The sequence below is a fragment of the Wolffia australiana genome, chromosome 3, assembly GCF_029677425.1.
Source record: "Wolffia australiana isolate 7733 chromosome 3, ASM2967742v1".
Classification (NCBI taxonomy): domain Eukaryota; kingdom Viridiplantae; phylum Streptophyta; class Magnoliopsida; order Alismatales; family Araceae; genus Wolffia; species Wolffia australiana.
Window position 1 is genome coordinate 17,904,978 of NC_135837.1, and position 14,838 is coordinate 17,919,815.

At 42.6% G+C, this 14,838-nt stretch overlaps 3 protein-coding genes across 5 annotated transcripts; all 3 read left to right on the forward strand.

The window, feature by feature from the left end:
• Positions 1–1,423: 1,423 nt before the first annotated feature.
• Positions 1,424–4,394, forward strand: LOC144701161 (putative glycosyltransferase At3g07620). 3 transcript variants are annotated; one of them, XM_078572893.1, is made up of 5 exons: positions 1,425–2,311; positions 2,377–2,507; positions 2,900–3,248; positions 3,568–3,965; positions 4,068–4,394. In XM_078572893.1, exons 1-5 carry the CDS (start codon positions 1,736–1,738, stop codon positions 4,240–4,242), a joined length of 1,629 nt encoding a protein of 542 aa, XP_078429019.1. In that variant the 5' UTR covers positions 1,425–1,735; the 3' UTR covers positions 4,243–4,394. The 3 variants fall into 3 exon arrangements, with proteins under 3 accessions (XP_078429018.1, XP_078429019.1, XP_078429017.1); XM_078572892.1 differs by having other exon boundaries at positions 1,424–2,311; positions 2,419–2,507; positions 3,568–4,394; XM_078572891.1 differs by having other exon boundaries at positions 1,426–2,311; positions 3,568–4,394.
• A 593-nt stretch (positions 4,395–4,987) lies between these two features.
• LOC144701425 (putative glycosyltransferase At3g07620) lies at positions 4,988–10,919 on the forward strand. Its single transcript, XM_078573239.1, has 6 exons — positions 4,988–5,008; positions 8,470–8,619; positions 8,785–9,213; positions 9,278–9,408; positions 9,485–9,833; positions 10,239–10,919. The coding sequence occupies exons 1-6, from the start codon at positions 4,988–4,990 to the stop codon at positions 10,917–10,919; spliced, it is 1,761 nt and encodes a 586-aa protein (XP_078429365.1).
• Positions 10,920–11,085: 166 nt separating this feature from the next.
• LOC144701165 (uncharacterized) lies at positions 11,086–14,643 on the forward strand. Its single transcript, XM_078572896.1, has 4 exons — positions 11,086–11,228; positions 11,422–11,547; positions 11,632–11,702; positions 14,207–14,643. The coding sequence occupies exons 1-4, from the start codon at positions 11,124–11,126 to the stop codon at positions 14,445–14,447; spliced, it is 543 nt and encodes a 180-aa protein (XP_078429022.1). The 5' UTR covers positions 11,086–11,123; the 3' UTR covers positions 14,448–14,643.
• Positions 14,644–14,838: the final 195 nt, after the last annotated feature.

Below are 14,838 nucleotides of genomic sequence, written 5' to 3' on the forward strand. Positions count from 1 at the left end.
GCGGTCACTGCCTCACGGGCCGACCGCCTTATGGCGGTCAACCGCCTCAAGGGCGCTGACCGCCTCACGGCGCTGACCGCCTCAGGAGAGCCTTGAGGTTCCTTGACGCGGTCAGCCCCTTGAGGCAGACCGCCTCATGGGAATTTTTTTTTTCTTCGACATTCCTCGCTCAAGAAGGAAAAAAAAAATTACGCTTATCCTTCAACAGTATGGATTTGTCATCATTCTAAACGCGAAAGTAATGTCTGACGAAATAAAATCTCATCTAACATCATGTATTCCACATAACATCAATAAAATAAATATCAAATCTGAATGTACGATGATGAACGAGTTTTGAATGAATATCAACATGCAACACGTAGGATATAAAAAAAATTGTTCATCCCTTAAGAACATTGCAAGTAGGCCCTGATACCACTTGTTAGATCCACAGGAGTCTTGCATCGATTCTCAAGGATGATGAAGATCGTACGTGAATGTAAATCAATGTAAAACATACCTTGATCCATCGCGTCTTCGCTTAATTGAATCGAACAGTCTTCAGGGGAGGCTTTTTGGATCAATACCGGATGACTTCCTGAAGTCTCTCTGAGTAACGGGATGCTCAGGAGAAAAGTCAATAACCTTATGACCCAAGGACTTGGCCCCTATTTATAGGAAGAGGAGATACTTAATCCTCTTAAGCCTATCTTAATTAATCCCATCATTATAATTAAGATAAGCTTAGCCTCTACACAATTAATTACCACACTTATTGTTATAAATGTCTTAATCCCGTTATTGAGTGAATCACATATGAAGTGGGATTTATAACTGGTAGCTTAACAATATGCAATTATATACATACATATATATAATTGTCTATAGATTAAGAAATTAATCTAACAATATCGACCAATAATTACAAGACAAGTCACTCACAATCATTAAACACGAGAGATACCCACTATAATTTCATACACTATAGATAATAGGATCAAAGATAAATAGGAAAACATAGAGTCTAGGATAAAACTTGCTTGGGATTAAAAATGTATTCTGTATAAACATAGATAGGATTTCTCAACGGATATATTCATCCCTATAAACCTATAAATATATGTATTGTGTATGAAGAGAGAACGGATGATTTTCTTGAATATAATTCTAGGCTTTCTAGCTCAAACTGTCTCTTACCCTCTCCTCTTCTTCCTCCGTTCTTCTCAGATCTTTCCAGTCTAATCTCTGTTTTTTACAGTATTCTCGTAATAAATTCAACGGCCCTACATAGCAGTTAACCCCCCGGTATTAAAATTTCCTGAGTCGTTTAGCCGACACTTGGCAGAACGAGCGAGTCGTTTAGAAACCGATCCGCGACCAACCAGACGGTGATTTTTTACCCACGATGAATGACAAATTATCAATGCCCTTTTCAATTATGTGCTTCGCTCGGCTCTCGCGGCGAAGGCATACAAGTTTCGTCCTTGTTTAACTACACCTCGGAGGAAATTTCTATCTCTTTTGAACGTTGGGTCAACGAGACATGACGTGGGGAAGAACACCACCTTTCCTAACGGCGGCTGAAGGGGAGAAACGGGGTGTGACTCTTCTTCTTTGCCTTGATCTCATTCCTTACTCTTTTCTCTTGAGTTTTTTTCGTGGTACGTTCTTGTTTTTTGTTGATCACATCATTCGAAAGATCTGAGCTCAAGTATGAGAAGAGGATAGCGGAATTTCGAGATCTCGTATTACAATGGAAATTCTGAGGAGTATTGATCGGCTCCGTAAGCGATATCTTCCTGGGATCGGAGTCCCCCTCGTAATTATGATGATGGTTGGGATCGCTGCCTTGTACTTTCAGAGATCCAGTCTCTTCTCTACAAACGATCTGATCCGTGAACTTCGGAAGAAGAATTCGTCAAGCATAGAATCCTCCGCACCACCTCCATCAAACGGCGGTGAGGCGCCGAATAATTCTTATCATGATCATGATAAGATCTCTGCGAAGAATTATTCTGCTGTTGCTCCAATCTCCGCATCAAATTATTCATCAACCCAGATCCCCATCTCTGCACCAGCGGCTGAGAATGGGCCAAGCCCAAAACCTCAGAGAATGGTAAAAACAAACGGAAGTTCTATCGCGCCAGCGAGTCCTCCTGTGGACCGCACTGAAGAACAAAAAAGAGAAGAGACGAAGGACGACGTGGAGAAACGAATATGTCCGAAGAGGTGGGATCCTCGGAAGAGAAGAAGAAACCCAGAACCCGTGAGATCGATCCAAGACATGGCCAAGATCCTTCGCCTAAACCAACGATTTTCATGTTCAATGGTACGTTTTCATGATTCTCAGTAGATTTGTTTCAGCCCATGGCGGACTGAAATTCTTCCGCGTAGGTTCCGCGGTGGTCTTCACCGGTTGATCAGGAAATTCTTCAGGCGAGAGCAGAGATCATCAACGCTCCAGTCGTGGACGACGATCCAGAGCTCTACCCGCCCGTTTACCGCAACTTCTCCACCTTCAAAAGGTGAGAAAATATCTTTCCAGTTTTGATTTCCTTAATGGACAATAATATTTCCTCTTTAAGATTATAAGCGATCATTTAAACCCCAACAAAGAGATTCAATTACGTTAATATGGCATTCAGATATTCCGATTGTGTGTAATGATGGGATCAGGATATAGACAATACAAGATTAAGTTTCTCATGTCGCCCATAAATTTGGGGTCACATGAAAGGTTGAACTTCTATGAGATCCCCCTTTACTCTAAAGAGATAAAGAATAGAAGACTACCCTTCAAGATCAACTTACTTAAATTCATTCGATGTGTCTTCTCTATCTTCTGTTAATTGATTGATTAATCCTTAAGAATAGAAGATCCTAGAGCTTACTTCACTCGGCTTCTTCTCTGATCTAGGAGTTATGAGCTGATGGAGAAGACATTAAAAGTGTACGTGTACAAGGAAGGGGAGAAACCCATCATCCACGGAGCTATACTTTGGGGAATATACGCCGCAGAAGGCTGGTTCATGAAGCACATGGAAGCGAAGAACAGCTTCCTCGTCGATGACCCTTCAAAAGCCCATCTCTTCTACATGCCATTCAGCTCCACTAACCTTCGCATGAAATTATTCGACCCAAAGTCCCCTCGCAAGAGAAATCTGGTCGAGTTTCTCCAAGCCTATGTCACCGAGATAGCCACCAAGCACCCTTTTTGGAACAGGACCGGAGGCACCGACCACTTCTCCGTCTCCTGCCACGACTGGGTAATACAATACCGTAGGCTTTAATTTCTTGTATACCATCTATATAATTGCATTAACTAAAGCTCTTATTTCAAACCTCAATTGAACTGATTCCATTATCGTAATTACGGGATTTATACACATTCATACGATGAACATAACTGGAACGGGACTCGAGGGGTCAAGCCCACGGGACACACACAGATCTTTTTATATTCATCCGTGTATCAACCATGTAGTTGCGAAAGAGAATGCCATTATTTAGAAGATTGATTTATTTCAATATCTCTCCTTTCTTATTCATCCTTAACTGGGACCGTCGCTGTGTTTCATCGAGCAGGCGTCGTATTTAACGGCGAAGGCGATGGGGAGCTCAATCAGAGCCCTCTGTAACGGCGATCTCAGCAGGGCTTTCGAGCTCGGCAAGGACGTGTCCGTCACGCTTACATCGGTGCGCGACGTGGAAGACCCGGCGAGAAACGCCGGGGGAAGGCCCGGAGAGAAGAGAGATCTTCTCGCCTTCTTCGCTGGGCAGATGCATGGCTACGTCCGACCGCTACTATTACAGCGCTGGGGAGATGACAAAGACCCAGATATCAAAGTTCTAGGACCGCTGAGAAAACGAGGCAAATGGGATAAAACAACGTATATAAACTCCATGAGAAGAACCAAGTATTGCCTCTGCCCGAGAGGATACGAAGCGAACAGCCCCCGTCTTGCCGAAGCCTTCTTCTACGAGTGCGTGCCTGTGATCATTTCAGATAACTTCGTTCCTCCCTTCTTTGAGGTTCTTAACTGGGAGGCCTTCTCTGTTGTGGTGCCTGTGAACGATATTCCCAGATTGAAGGAGATACTACTGGCTATCCCCCGGGAGAAGTATTTGGCGCTTCAGTATGGCGTGAAGAAGGTCCAGCGGCATTTTTTATGGCATTCTAAGCCGGAGAGATACGATCTCTTTCATATGACCCTTCATTCTGTCTGGTTCAACAGGGTGTTTCAGTTGAGGGTGAGATGAAATGGGAACGGCGCCAGTTTTTTTATGCCAAATGAGTACATTTTACAGTTCCATTCGTCTAGAATTTTTGATACCACTTTGTACAGTCCACTCCTTTCTGAGTGGTGTTTATACTGATATCTTAAAACTTGGTAGCAAGCGGGTTTGTGATTTTTGGCGTGAGCCAACATGATTGGATAACCGAATGCAATAATGAAAGCTGAAAGTTTGTTGACTTATTCTAACGCGTGTTTTTTATAATAATTACTGCAAAGAAAGTGTGATCAAGGCTGGGAAATTCGTTCAATTTTTTTTTATTGCTTGATGCTGCAGTCTATCCTCTTCAGGTCCAGTTTTCCCAGCCACTCCGAAGAGATTCTCAAAAGATTTGGCTGACAGAAAACACATTTTTTCCGAGAATTTGTCATCATTGCTTGTAAGTTTAGTCAATAAAAATATAAGCCTGTATTCATGTGAATAATCTAGCTGGCGATGATTACGGATCATCTCCACAGGGAATAATAATTAGGGATCTAATGTTATTTAAATAATGTTTAACAGACTGAGAGCAGATACATATAAAATATGAGAAAGTGAGTAGAGCAAAATGTGAGGCGAAAAGGCGATAGTTATTAATAAGATAAAGATGATCAACATAAAGTACAGCAGATAGGAGATAGTGATTTGTGCAAGAAAATGAAAGGGAGCGATACGGTGAAAACAAGGAAGATAGATGGATAAGTAGGTAGTTTGTGATGATGTAACAATGTACATAAATGGAATGCTGGTATGATGATGAGGACATGGCGATGTGAAAGTGTGAGACGTAAAAAAAATTGGAGAGATGTGGTGTAATGGTGATGAAAATATGGGTGTAACCTAATAAGATGATCAAAAGAAGCACCACAAGGCGAGGATACTTATCATAAATCCTTACGTTCTGCATGGATCATGGTGATTCGTGAGTGTAGGTAAACTACCCCTCATCTGTGTTGCCTCTCCTCAAACACCCAGGACACCAAGAACAAGCTTGAGGATCATGGGAATTGATATTTTTTGAATTATAAATGTAGGATTTTGTAAATTGATTTTGATGAGGATTTTGGGGTGTGAATCTTAATAGACCAAGAGCAGGGGCATTTATTATTATAATTTAGGCCAATAAGAGGCCGGTTGTTTGAAAATCAAAGCTGGCCCAAAAGCAGTTTCTAAGGGTGATGGTTGTGGCCCGTCTTGGTCATACATTCCCTAAGTCAATAATTCTGAAGGTGTGAAATTCGGAGGGAAGCCTATCCACCCTCAAGAAAGAAAGCAATGACATAGAAAGTAATTAGAATTTGATAGAAGCATTTTTCTATAGACTTCTCAGTGTAATAATATAATATTACCTCTCTCTTTCCAATATTTGGATTTCCCCATCAGTGGGTGGTCTAGAGAAAAAAAAACTCTGAATATCCATATTAATAAATGCATTATTGATGTGCGTATTCTTGAATCTTATTTCATGATATAAAGCTAATTGTAAAATGCAAGGCAATGGCAGAAAATTAAGACATGTGTATTTCCTTCTTGATTCTTAACTTCGAAAATTATTCAGATTTTGTATTAAATTTTCCTTCTAGGTGTAACTGATTAACTCTAGAATTTACTCGTGGAGGATCCCTTTATTTGGCCTTTTGTAAGATATAGAGTGATTTAGGGAAAAATCATACCATTGTCTTCTTATTTGTGAATCTAGCTGAGTCAATGACTTTTGATGACCTTAAGTTAAGAACCTAAAGGTGACGAGAATATCCCATGATCATTGAATTTGTTCATGTTTTGACCAGTCATTTTATATAGGCTTAGGTTTTTATCACCCCTCCACTCTTGCATACTTAAACACCCTATTTATTATTAAATTTTCAGTAACTTCTTTTGTGAAGCTAAGATTCCCATATTTGTTTTGATGTTAATTTACTTGATTTGGAGATTTCCGAAAAAATGGAAAAATACTCAATGTTGATTGTAAATGAATTTCTTCTTGAAATTTGAATAATGATTAAAAAATTATGGCTCATAATTTAACATGGAAAACATATACCAAAATGCTAGGTTGGATTTATCCTAATTCAATATTGATAGCAAGTGGTTCTAGATGCTTTTGATAACTTTGAATATATGAAAACAACCTTCTGAACCAATACATCGCTTCTCAACCAATATAAACACTACGCTTAAACCCTTATTTTAGTGGATCTGAGCCATTCATCATTGATCGATTGATGTCACCAAATTCCCTAAGGTTTAACAAGAACAATATAAACAAAATAAATATATAGTCACCAATATGTGTTTACCACGACTTGACAACTTTTAATGAGAAATTGAAGAAAATAAGTATATTAAAGATCAGGAAAAATCAATGAATACGTGTTCACGAATTTGAGTAATTTTTAACTTGATTACACACCGCAAATTATGAAAACATGACAAAAGAATGTAAATATTTGTTATCATATAGAACATGAGGCGTAATGCTCGTTTTTTACCGTTAAGAATCTAAGAAAGATAGATCCCATTCTGCCGACAGGTGAATCTGCCTCTCTCTCTCTCTCTCTTCCTCCCTCTGTTTCTCTCTCTCTTCCTCCCTCTGTCTCTCTCTATGTCTTCCTCCCTCTCTCTCTCTCTTCCTCCCTCTGTCTCTCTCTCTATGTCTTCCTCCCTCTGTCTCTCTCTCTATGTCTTCCTCCCTCTGTCTCTCTCTCTTCCTCTCTCTGTCTCTCTTCCTCCCTCTGCCTCTCTCTCTTCCTCTCTCTGTCTCTCTCTTCCTCCCTCTGCCTCTCTCTCTTCCTCTCTCTCTGTCTCTCTCTCCCTCCCTCTCTCTCTCTCTTCCTCCCTCTGCCTCTCTCTCTCTTCCTCTCTCTGTCTCTCTCTTCCTTCCTCTGTCTCTCTCTGCCTCTCTCTCTCTCTCTCTTCCTCTCTCTGTCTCTCTCTTCCTTCCTCTGTCTCTCTCTGCCTCTCTCTCTCTCTCTCTCTCTCTCTCTCTCTCTTCCTCCCTCTGCCTCTCTCTCTTCCTCTCTCTGTCTCTCTCTTCCTCCCTCTGCCTCTCTCTCTTCCTCTCTCTCTGTCTCTCTCTTCCTTCCTCTGTCTCTCTCTTCCTCCCTCTGCCTCTCTCTCTCTTCCTCTCTCTCTCTCTCTCTTCCTTCCTCTGTCTCTCTCTTCCTCCCTCTGCCTCTCTCTCTCTTCCTCTCTCTGTCTCTCTCTTCCTTCCTCTGTCTCTCTCTGCCTCTCTCTCTCTTCCTCTCTCTGTCTCTCTCTGCCTTCCTCTGTCTCTCTCTCTGTCCCTCTCTCTCTCTCTCTCTCCCTCTCTCTGCCTCTCTCTCTCTTCCTCTCTCTGTCTCTCTCTCCCTCCCTCTGCCTCTCTCTCTCTCTCTTCCTCTCTCTGTCTCTCTCTTCCTCCCTCTGTCTCTCTCTGCCTCTCTCTCTCTTCCTCTCTCTGTCTCTCTCTTCCTCCCTCTGTCTCTCTCTCTCTTCCTCTCTCTGTCTCTCTCTTCCTCCCTCTGCCTCTCTCTCTCTCTCTCCCTCTCTCTCTCTCTCTCTCTCCCTCCCTCTCCCTCTCTCTCTCTCTCTTCCTCTCTCTGTCTCTCTCTTCCTCCCTCTGCCTCTCTCTCTCTCTCTTCCTCTCTCTGTCTCTCTCTTCCTCCCTCTGCCTCTCTCTCTCTCTCTTCCTCTCTCTGTCTCTCTCTTCCTCCCTCTGCCTCTCTCTCTCTCTCTTCCTCTCTCTCTCTCTCTCTCCCTCCCTCTCCCTCTCTCTCTCTCTTCCTCTCTCTCTCTCTCTCTCCCTCCCTCTCTCTCTCTCTCTCTCTTCCTCTCTCTGTCTCTCTCTTCCTCCCTCTGCCTCTCTCTCTCTCTCTCTTCCTCTCTCTGTCTCTCTCTTCCTCCCTCTGCCTCTCTCTCTCTCTCTCTTCCTCTCTCTCTCTCTCTCCCTCCCTCTGCCTCTCTCTCTCTCTTCCTCTCTCTCTCTCTCTCCCTCCCTCTGCCTCTCTCTCTCTCTTCCTCCCTTTGCCTCTCTTTCTCCCTCTCTCTCTCTGTCTCTTTCTCTCTCTCTCTATTTCTATCCACCTATGTATTTATATGGTTATATCTATCTGTCTGTCCATCTCTATATCTATCTCTCTCTCTCTCTCCATACATCTATCTCTCTCGCGTCAGCAGAAAAACTACGAGTATGCCACTGAGGGGGCATAGATCAGAGATTCAAACCAGGCAGAAGATGATGACGATCGTCTTCGCCTAGACACCGACCACCGAGTTTTCTCCGTCAAATCTTTTCCCCATTTGAAGATCTCTCATCTTCTTCCCCAATTCCGGATCGTCGTCCTCTCGCCACGCCGGAGTCAATTCCATTCTAGATTTGTAAGCGAGATCTTCGCCATAAATTTGATCTCAATCTTGTTTATACCGCGGATCACGAGAGGAATTCAGGGAATGGCCGCTCGACGGTTAATCTTGTGCAATGGCGGGATCAGATCTCTCGCCATAGCCTCAATTCTGATAGCTTTTGGCGTGCTGGCGTTTCAGAAATCCGCAGTCTCCCGTGAAAGCTTCTCCTCGCTCGGCAATGGAGAAAAAACAACAGATCCAGCAAGAAATTCCTCCGCTGCTTCTCCTGTCTCGCCGTTTGTAGAACGCAAGCCGGTAAATTCGATTGTGACATCGCTCGACGATCGGTCATCGACGGAAAACTTCACGATCGACGGACGAGATTCCATCATTGATGCGTTTCCCTCCCCGCCAGTTGATCAAAATGGAAGAAATTCGCGCAACAGCTCTCTCACCGACGAGATCGTCGCGAAGAACAACACAGACGAAACACCAGCCTCGAGGAACGCGACTAGCTGTGACGCTCGAAGGATTCCGGTCGTGAACAGAAAAACGAGGAACAATCAAGTTTCGATGCGAGAGATGGAGCACATTCTCGCCATTAATCGTCGATTATCTTGCTCCAAGGTAAAATTTGTTCATCCGAAATTTCATCGCAGTTTCCACCGAGTTCCTGATTCGATTATCGCAGATTCCGCGATGGTCTGTGAGCACCGATTTTGAAATACTACGAGCCCGACGCGAGATCGATAAGGCCCCAATAGTCGACAACGATCCAGAGCTCTACGCACCCGCTTTCAGGAACATCTCCATGTTCAAGAGGTAAGAATCTGATGCCGGAAAAACAAGATCTATTCATGAACAATTATTTTAAAATTTTCATGGAAACATACATCAGGAGCTACGAGCTAATGGAGAAGATTCTCAAGGTATATGTGTACAAGGAAGGGGAGAAGCCCATCTTCCACAGCCCGCATCTGACTGGAATCTACAGTACAGAGGGCTGGTTCATGAAGAACATGGGAGAAAGCAGGCGATTCCGGACTGAAAACCCATTAAAAGCCCATCTTTTCTACATCCCCTTGAGCTCCAAGATCCTTCGCGACAAGCTCTTCATCCCCACTTCCCATAGCCGCAAGAACATCGTCCAGTTCTTGAAGAACTACGTCTCAGAGATCGCCTCCAAGCACCCCTTCTGGAACAGAACCGGCGGCGCCGACCACTTCCTCGCCGCCTGCCATGACTGGGTAAGCTCGTATATAAAACTATCAAATCGTAGAACTACTTAAGATACTGAAATTATACTAGGTTTTGATGAACATGGATAAATACCCAGCAAATCCCAATTCATGAATACCTTCAAAGAACCCAAAAATTTCAATCCTCTTGTTCCTAAACCTAGAAATTTCAAAAAAAAAATTCTTTCAGAATCTCCAATCCGTTCAAGAACTTTGAAATCCTCCCACCTTAACGAAGAAAACTGAGAATTTAGCTGTTCCTAAACCTAGAAAACTGAGAAACTGAAAATTTCAATCCTCTTGTTCCTAAACCTAGAAATTTCAAAAAAAAAATTACTTTCAGAATCTCCAAACCAATCAAGAACTTCGAAATCCTCCTACCTTAACGAAGAAAACTGAGAATTGAAGTGGCAGGCGGCATCGGAGACGGGGCTAGCGATGGGGAGCACGATCCGAGCGCTATGCAACTCAGATCTAGCAGGGCTGTACGAGTTAGGCAAAGATCTGACTCTTCCAACGGCGAACATCATCGACCGGGGGAACCCAGAGCTCGGGATCGGGGGAAAACCAGCTAAAGAACGGCCGATCCTGGCGTTCTTCGCGGGAAAGCTCCACGGCGATCTACGGCCCAGATTGCTCGATTATTGGGGCAACGGCGATCCGGACATGAAGGTCTTCGGCCCGTTGAAGAGGAGAGCTCGTCGGTACAACGCGACCATGTCCTACTCGGAGTACATGAAGAGGAGCAAGTTCTGCATCTGCGCAAGGGGATACGAGGTGCACAGCCCGAGAGTGGTGGAGGCGATTTTGAAAGGGTGCGTGCCGGTGATCGTTTCAGATAACTACGTTCCGCCATTCTTCGAAGTTCTCGACTGGGACAAGTTCTCTGTGGCGATCAAGGAAGAAGACGTCCCGAGGTTGAAGGAGATCCTCATCGCCATAGCCGCGAGCAGGTACGAAGATCTGAGCTTGGCCGTGAGCAAAGTTCGACGGCATTTCCTCTGGCATCGCTCTCCGCAGAGCTTCGACGCCTTCCACATGACTCTCCACTCCGTCTGGCTCAGCCGAGTATATGACTTCCGCGCTCGGGGATAAATAGTCTTCTTCCTCCCCAAGTCATCATCCCCCAATGGGGTTCTGACGCGTGTCGGAATCTCAGCCGTTGGGTTTGATTGATGGGCACGGAAGTTGATGATGGGATCGGACGGCTCAGAGGCTGCCACGATGCTGATTTGGCGCGTGATAAGGTTGTCGTTGCCGTTGGCCTCGATTTCACTGTCGGAGTAGTAGATCTCGGCCATGACGGAGATCAGAGGAAGCAAGGGGAAGGCCTCGCAATCTTCGTCGCAGACGGTCAAGAAGAGGCCAGACGGTTCCGGATCGAACGCGGCTAAATCGTCCTCGGTTAGATCTGGCGGAGAATTTGATTTTTAGTTCATGATTTCACCTATTTTCGTGATCTCTTCCCGCGGCATTGGATTGATTTCGATGTTAGATCTAGTCACGATGAGGATTATGATCGTAGTTTGAAGTTCTAATAGACATTGGATCTTCCTCGGCCAGTGGATTCTGACTCTTCTCTTCTTTTTTCTTGAAGTTGAGGCCGCACACGACTACGACAAGTGTAACAAAGACCTCGACGAAGACGACCTCAAGAACCAAGACCAAGGCAGAGAAGAAGGTTTACAACCTTGCCGGCCAGAAGTACGATCGACCAGAGGAGGTAGAACGCGCATTAACCTGATTTTTCGTAAACTGCAGTTTTAAGAAGATTTTGGCACGATGCGCTTTTTACTGCTTGATTCAGCGGGAGCCACTAAGAATATTTTATGAGTCGCTGTCAAAGCAGATCCCTTCCAGCGAAATGGCGGAATTCTGGTGAGTTTCTCATGCCAGATTTTTTTATCAACTCCTCTGCTTTCATTTCATCCATGCATATTTCAGTATAATGGCATATTTTCTCATTGAAAAAAAACCCACAATAATTATAGGGAATAAACATTCGCAGAACCATATTTGGACGGGAGCGAATATAGAAGATAATAAGGATTATCAGAAAACTAACGCAAACGAGAAGAGAACACCCGAGGAGTATAGGGGACACTCAGGAAAAATCTTCGAAGGAAGTCTCGCAAAAGAAAAACGATGGTTATTCCACGTTGCCTAGAAAATGGAACCGTACACAAAGTCAGTTGTTTCGCGGCAAGAACATGATCAACCCCTAATCACTGCGTTACTTAGATGGGGAATTTATCACATTCAGACAATATCCAATTTGGCAAATGCCTTTACGAAGCAGATGTTGATCCATGACCTCGTAGGTCCAGTCCACAATATAGCTTCATATCATCATGTGCAATAATGGACAGCACCAATCAAGCTTATCTATGTTTCACTTCAGGTGAAAAGATTTCATTGATATCAACTTCTATGTTTTGAGAAAATCCGTATTTGATAAGCATATTTAACATCGGGTGCTCGCTCTTGAAGTCTCACTTTGCATCCAGTAGCCAACTTCCTCAAGGTAAGTTGCACCAAATCACTAGTGTTGTTCTTGTGCAAGAATTCTCACTTCTCAAATACCACCTTTAGCCAATTTTCATTCTCAGGGGAACAAAACCCATCTTTGAACAAAGTTGGATCACACATGTAGTGAACCAAGAAAGGGCAAAAAAGTCACCTACAGGAGTAGGAGGCCTCGTCACTTAGACGCCTCTTCTAGTTGTAGTACTCTCATAATTCTCTTCGTTCAATGTATCACAACCTTCAACTACCAAGTCAGATGCATTATTCGCTTTGTTCACCTCCACCTCCACCCAAGTCATCTTCTTGATGGGAGTATTTGATAGAATTTGACATTCTATATCTAAAAATAATGCTTCAACACATGGTCTTTATCAAATACTACATCATGACTAACCACAACATTCATCGCTTCAAGATTTACGAGCCAAATTGCCCTTCACTCTAGCTCCTAATCGATACTATGTGGTTGTCAAGTCAGTCACACTTCTATGATATTTTTAGGTTAATTTTAATGAATGTTTATTCATTATTATGCTTGTGTGATGTTTTATAATGAAGTCCTTGAATAAATACATTGACTTAGTGAGTTATGATGAGATCATATTATAGTGCTCACTATTCTCTAAACTTATCTTCTAAGTAATTATATTTGATGGATTTTTGAGAAGGACATCAAACTATTGAAAAACAATAGCATTTTCTCATTTTACTTAGACTGTAATTATGTATGATCCTATGGTCGTTAGTGTGGCAACAAGGACATATGGCAGGTACTCCTTAGATAAAGAATTAATAGAACTGATACTTATGAATCCATGAATGGTATAATACCTAAACGTCAATCATGTTGATTCATGTCGTGGTTGTATAAGTGATCCATTAACCTGACCCACCAAAGACATCTTATGGATAGCGGTTATGTTTTGATTGAGTTGTATGAGTCTCTACTCAAAATATTCAAACAAATACAAGATTGGATAAATGGTCAAGATGGGATGATTTGTCCTTAGCACTAGAGGGACTAACTCAGGGAATGCGATGCATAAAATCCCTAGACATACTAGTGAAAATATTGGATAAGACACTATCCACAATCTATGTTATACATTACTACTAATTGGATAACCCACCCATAAGTCATTCAAGAGTCTCGCATTGACAAAAAAATATACATATATGATATCCGATGACGGTGAACATTCTATGAGAAAGGTCAATTACTATTGTTTATATTCTCGAGCATGAGGTATAGCTTGGCAACATATAGAATGAGAACTTAACATATTAATTGGGATAAATTGATCCCTCGTTTATTAATTTTTATGTTAGTATAATTAAAATTTATAAGGTTGGGCAATATATGGTATTGGTCATTAAAGTTATTAACTAGACTAATACATGAACCTAGGGGGTAACACACATAAGATCTACATACTTGGGTGGATATAACTAATTTGTACTAACTTTTATGCAAACTTTTTAAAATAGTGGAAATTGAGGGGTGGTACCCACTTTAGGTGCACATACTAGCTAGAATTAACTCCCCTTCCTTGGAGATGAAAAATAGGAGATCCATCATCCAACTGATCGTGTGGATACCTCGAGAGGTAGAACACTTGAACAACTTGAAGAAATTCTCCTAGGGAGCTAGTCAATGGTGGAATTAATTCCTCACAAGATGATGTGATCACCATGTGATTTACTCCTCTCAGCAATATGACACAACCTCGAGTGCCACACAAAGGTGTTATCTGTTATAAGATCATGTGGTATTGCCACGACATCTCCATCTAAAACTATGCTCCCTCCAGTTTTTAATTTTTTTCTGATTTTTCTAAATATTGTTTCTTGGACAGGATGATGGAGCACGGGCTTCTGTCACCTGAAAGGGCAAAGAAAGCATATGAGAAGAAGCAAAGAAGACAGCAACAACTAAGAACTGGCGTCCCCATCAGATCCCCGGAGCCAGAGAGGATCCAACCCTCCAAGAAGCCGCTTTCCCTCCCCAAGAACCATGATATCAAGACTAGGAAGAGGGTCAACTACAGTAACGACGATGAAGAGTTCCCTAAAAAACTGAAGAAAACGAGGAACTGAGGAAGAGAAGAAGAAAGAGAAGAACATGGAGGGGCAGGCAACACCCATTTTCAACCATTGGCAAGGAAATGCATGTCGCAAATTTACTTGGGAATTATAAAAATTCGATCAAAAGATTGGAAAAATCAAAAACATCTGTGAGCATGAAAAGCAATATAACATTCCACTGAGTAAAAAATAAAACAGATTTGAGTTATGATCCGAGTATCTCTCCCCATCTCAATCATTTTCTACGTCATCCTTACTAATGTCCAGCCATCATCTGCGTGCCAAAATATGCTGAGCTAGGTGTTGACATTCACAGCTGTCACCAGCATTATCCATCAAGGTAATGATAAAATCTTCATCATCTGTACATACATCCTCGAGGTGCTCAAAACTAAACAGTTCA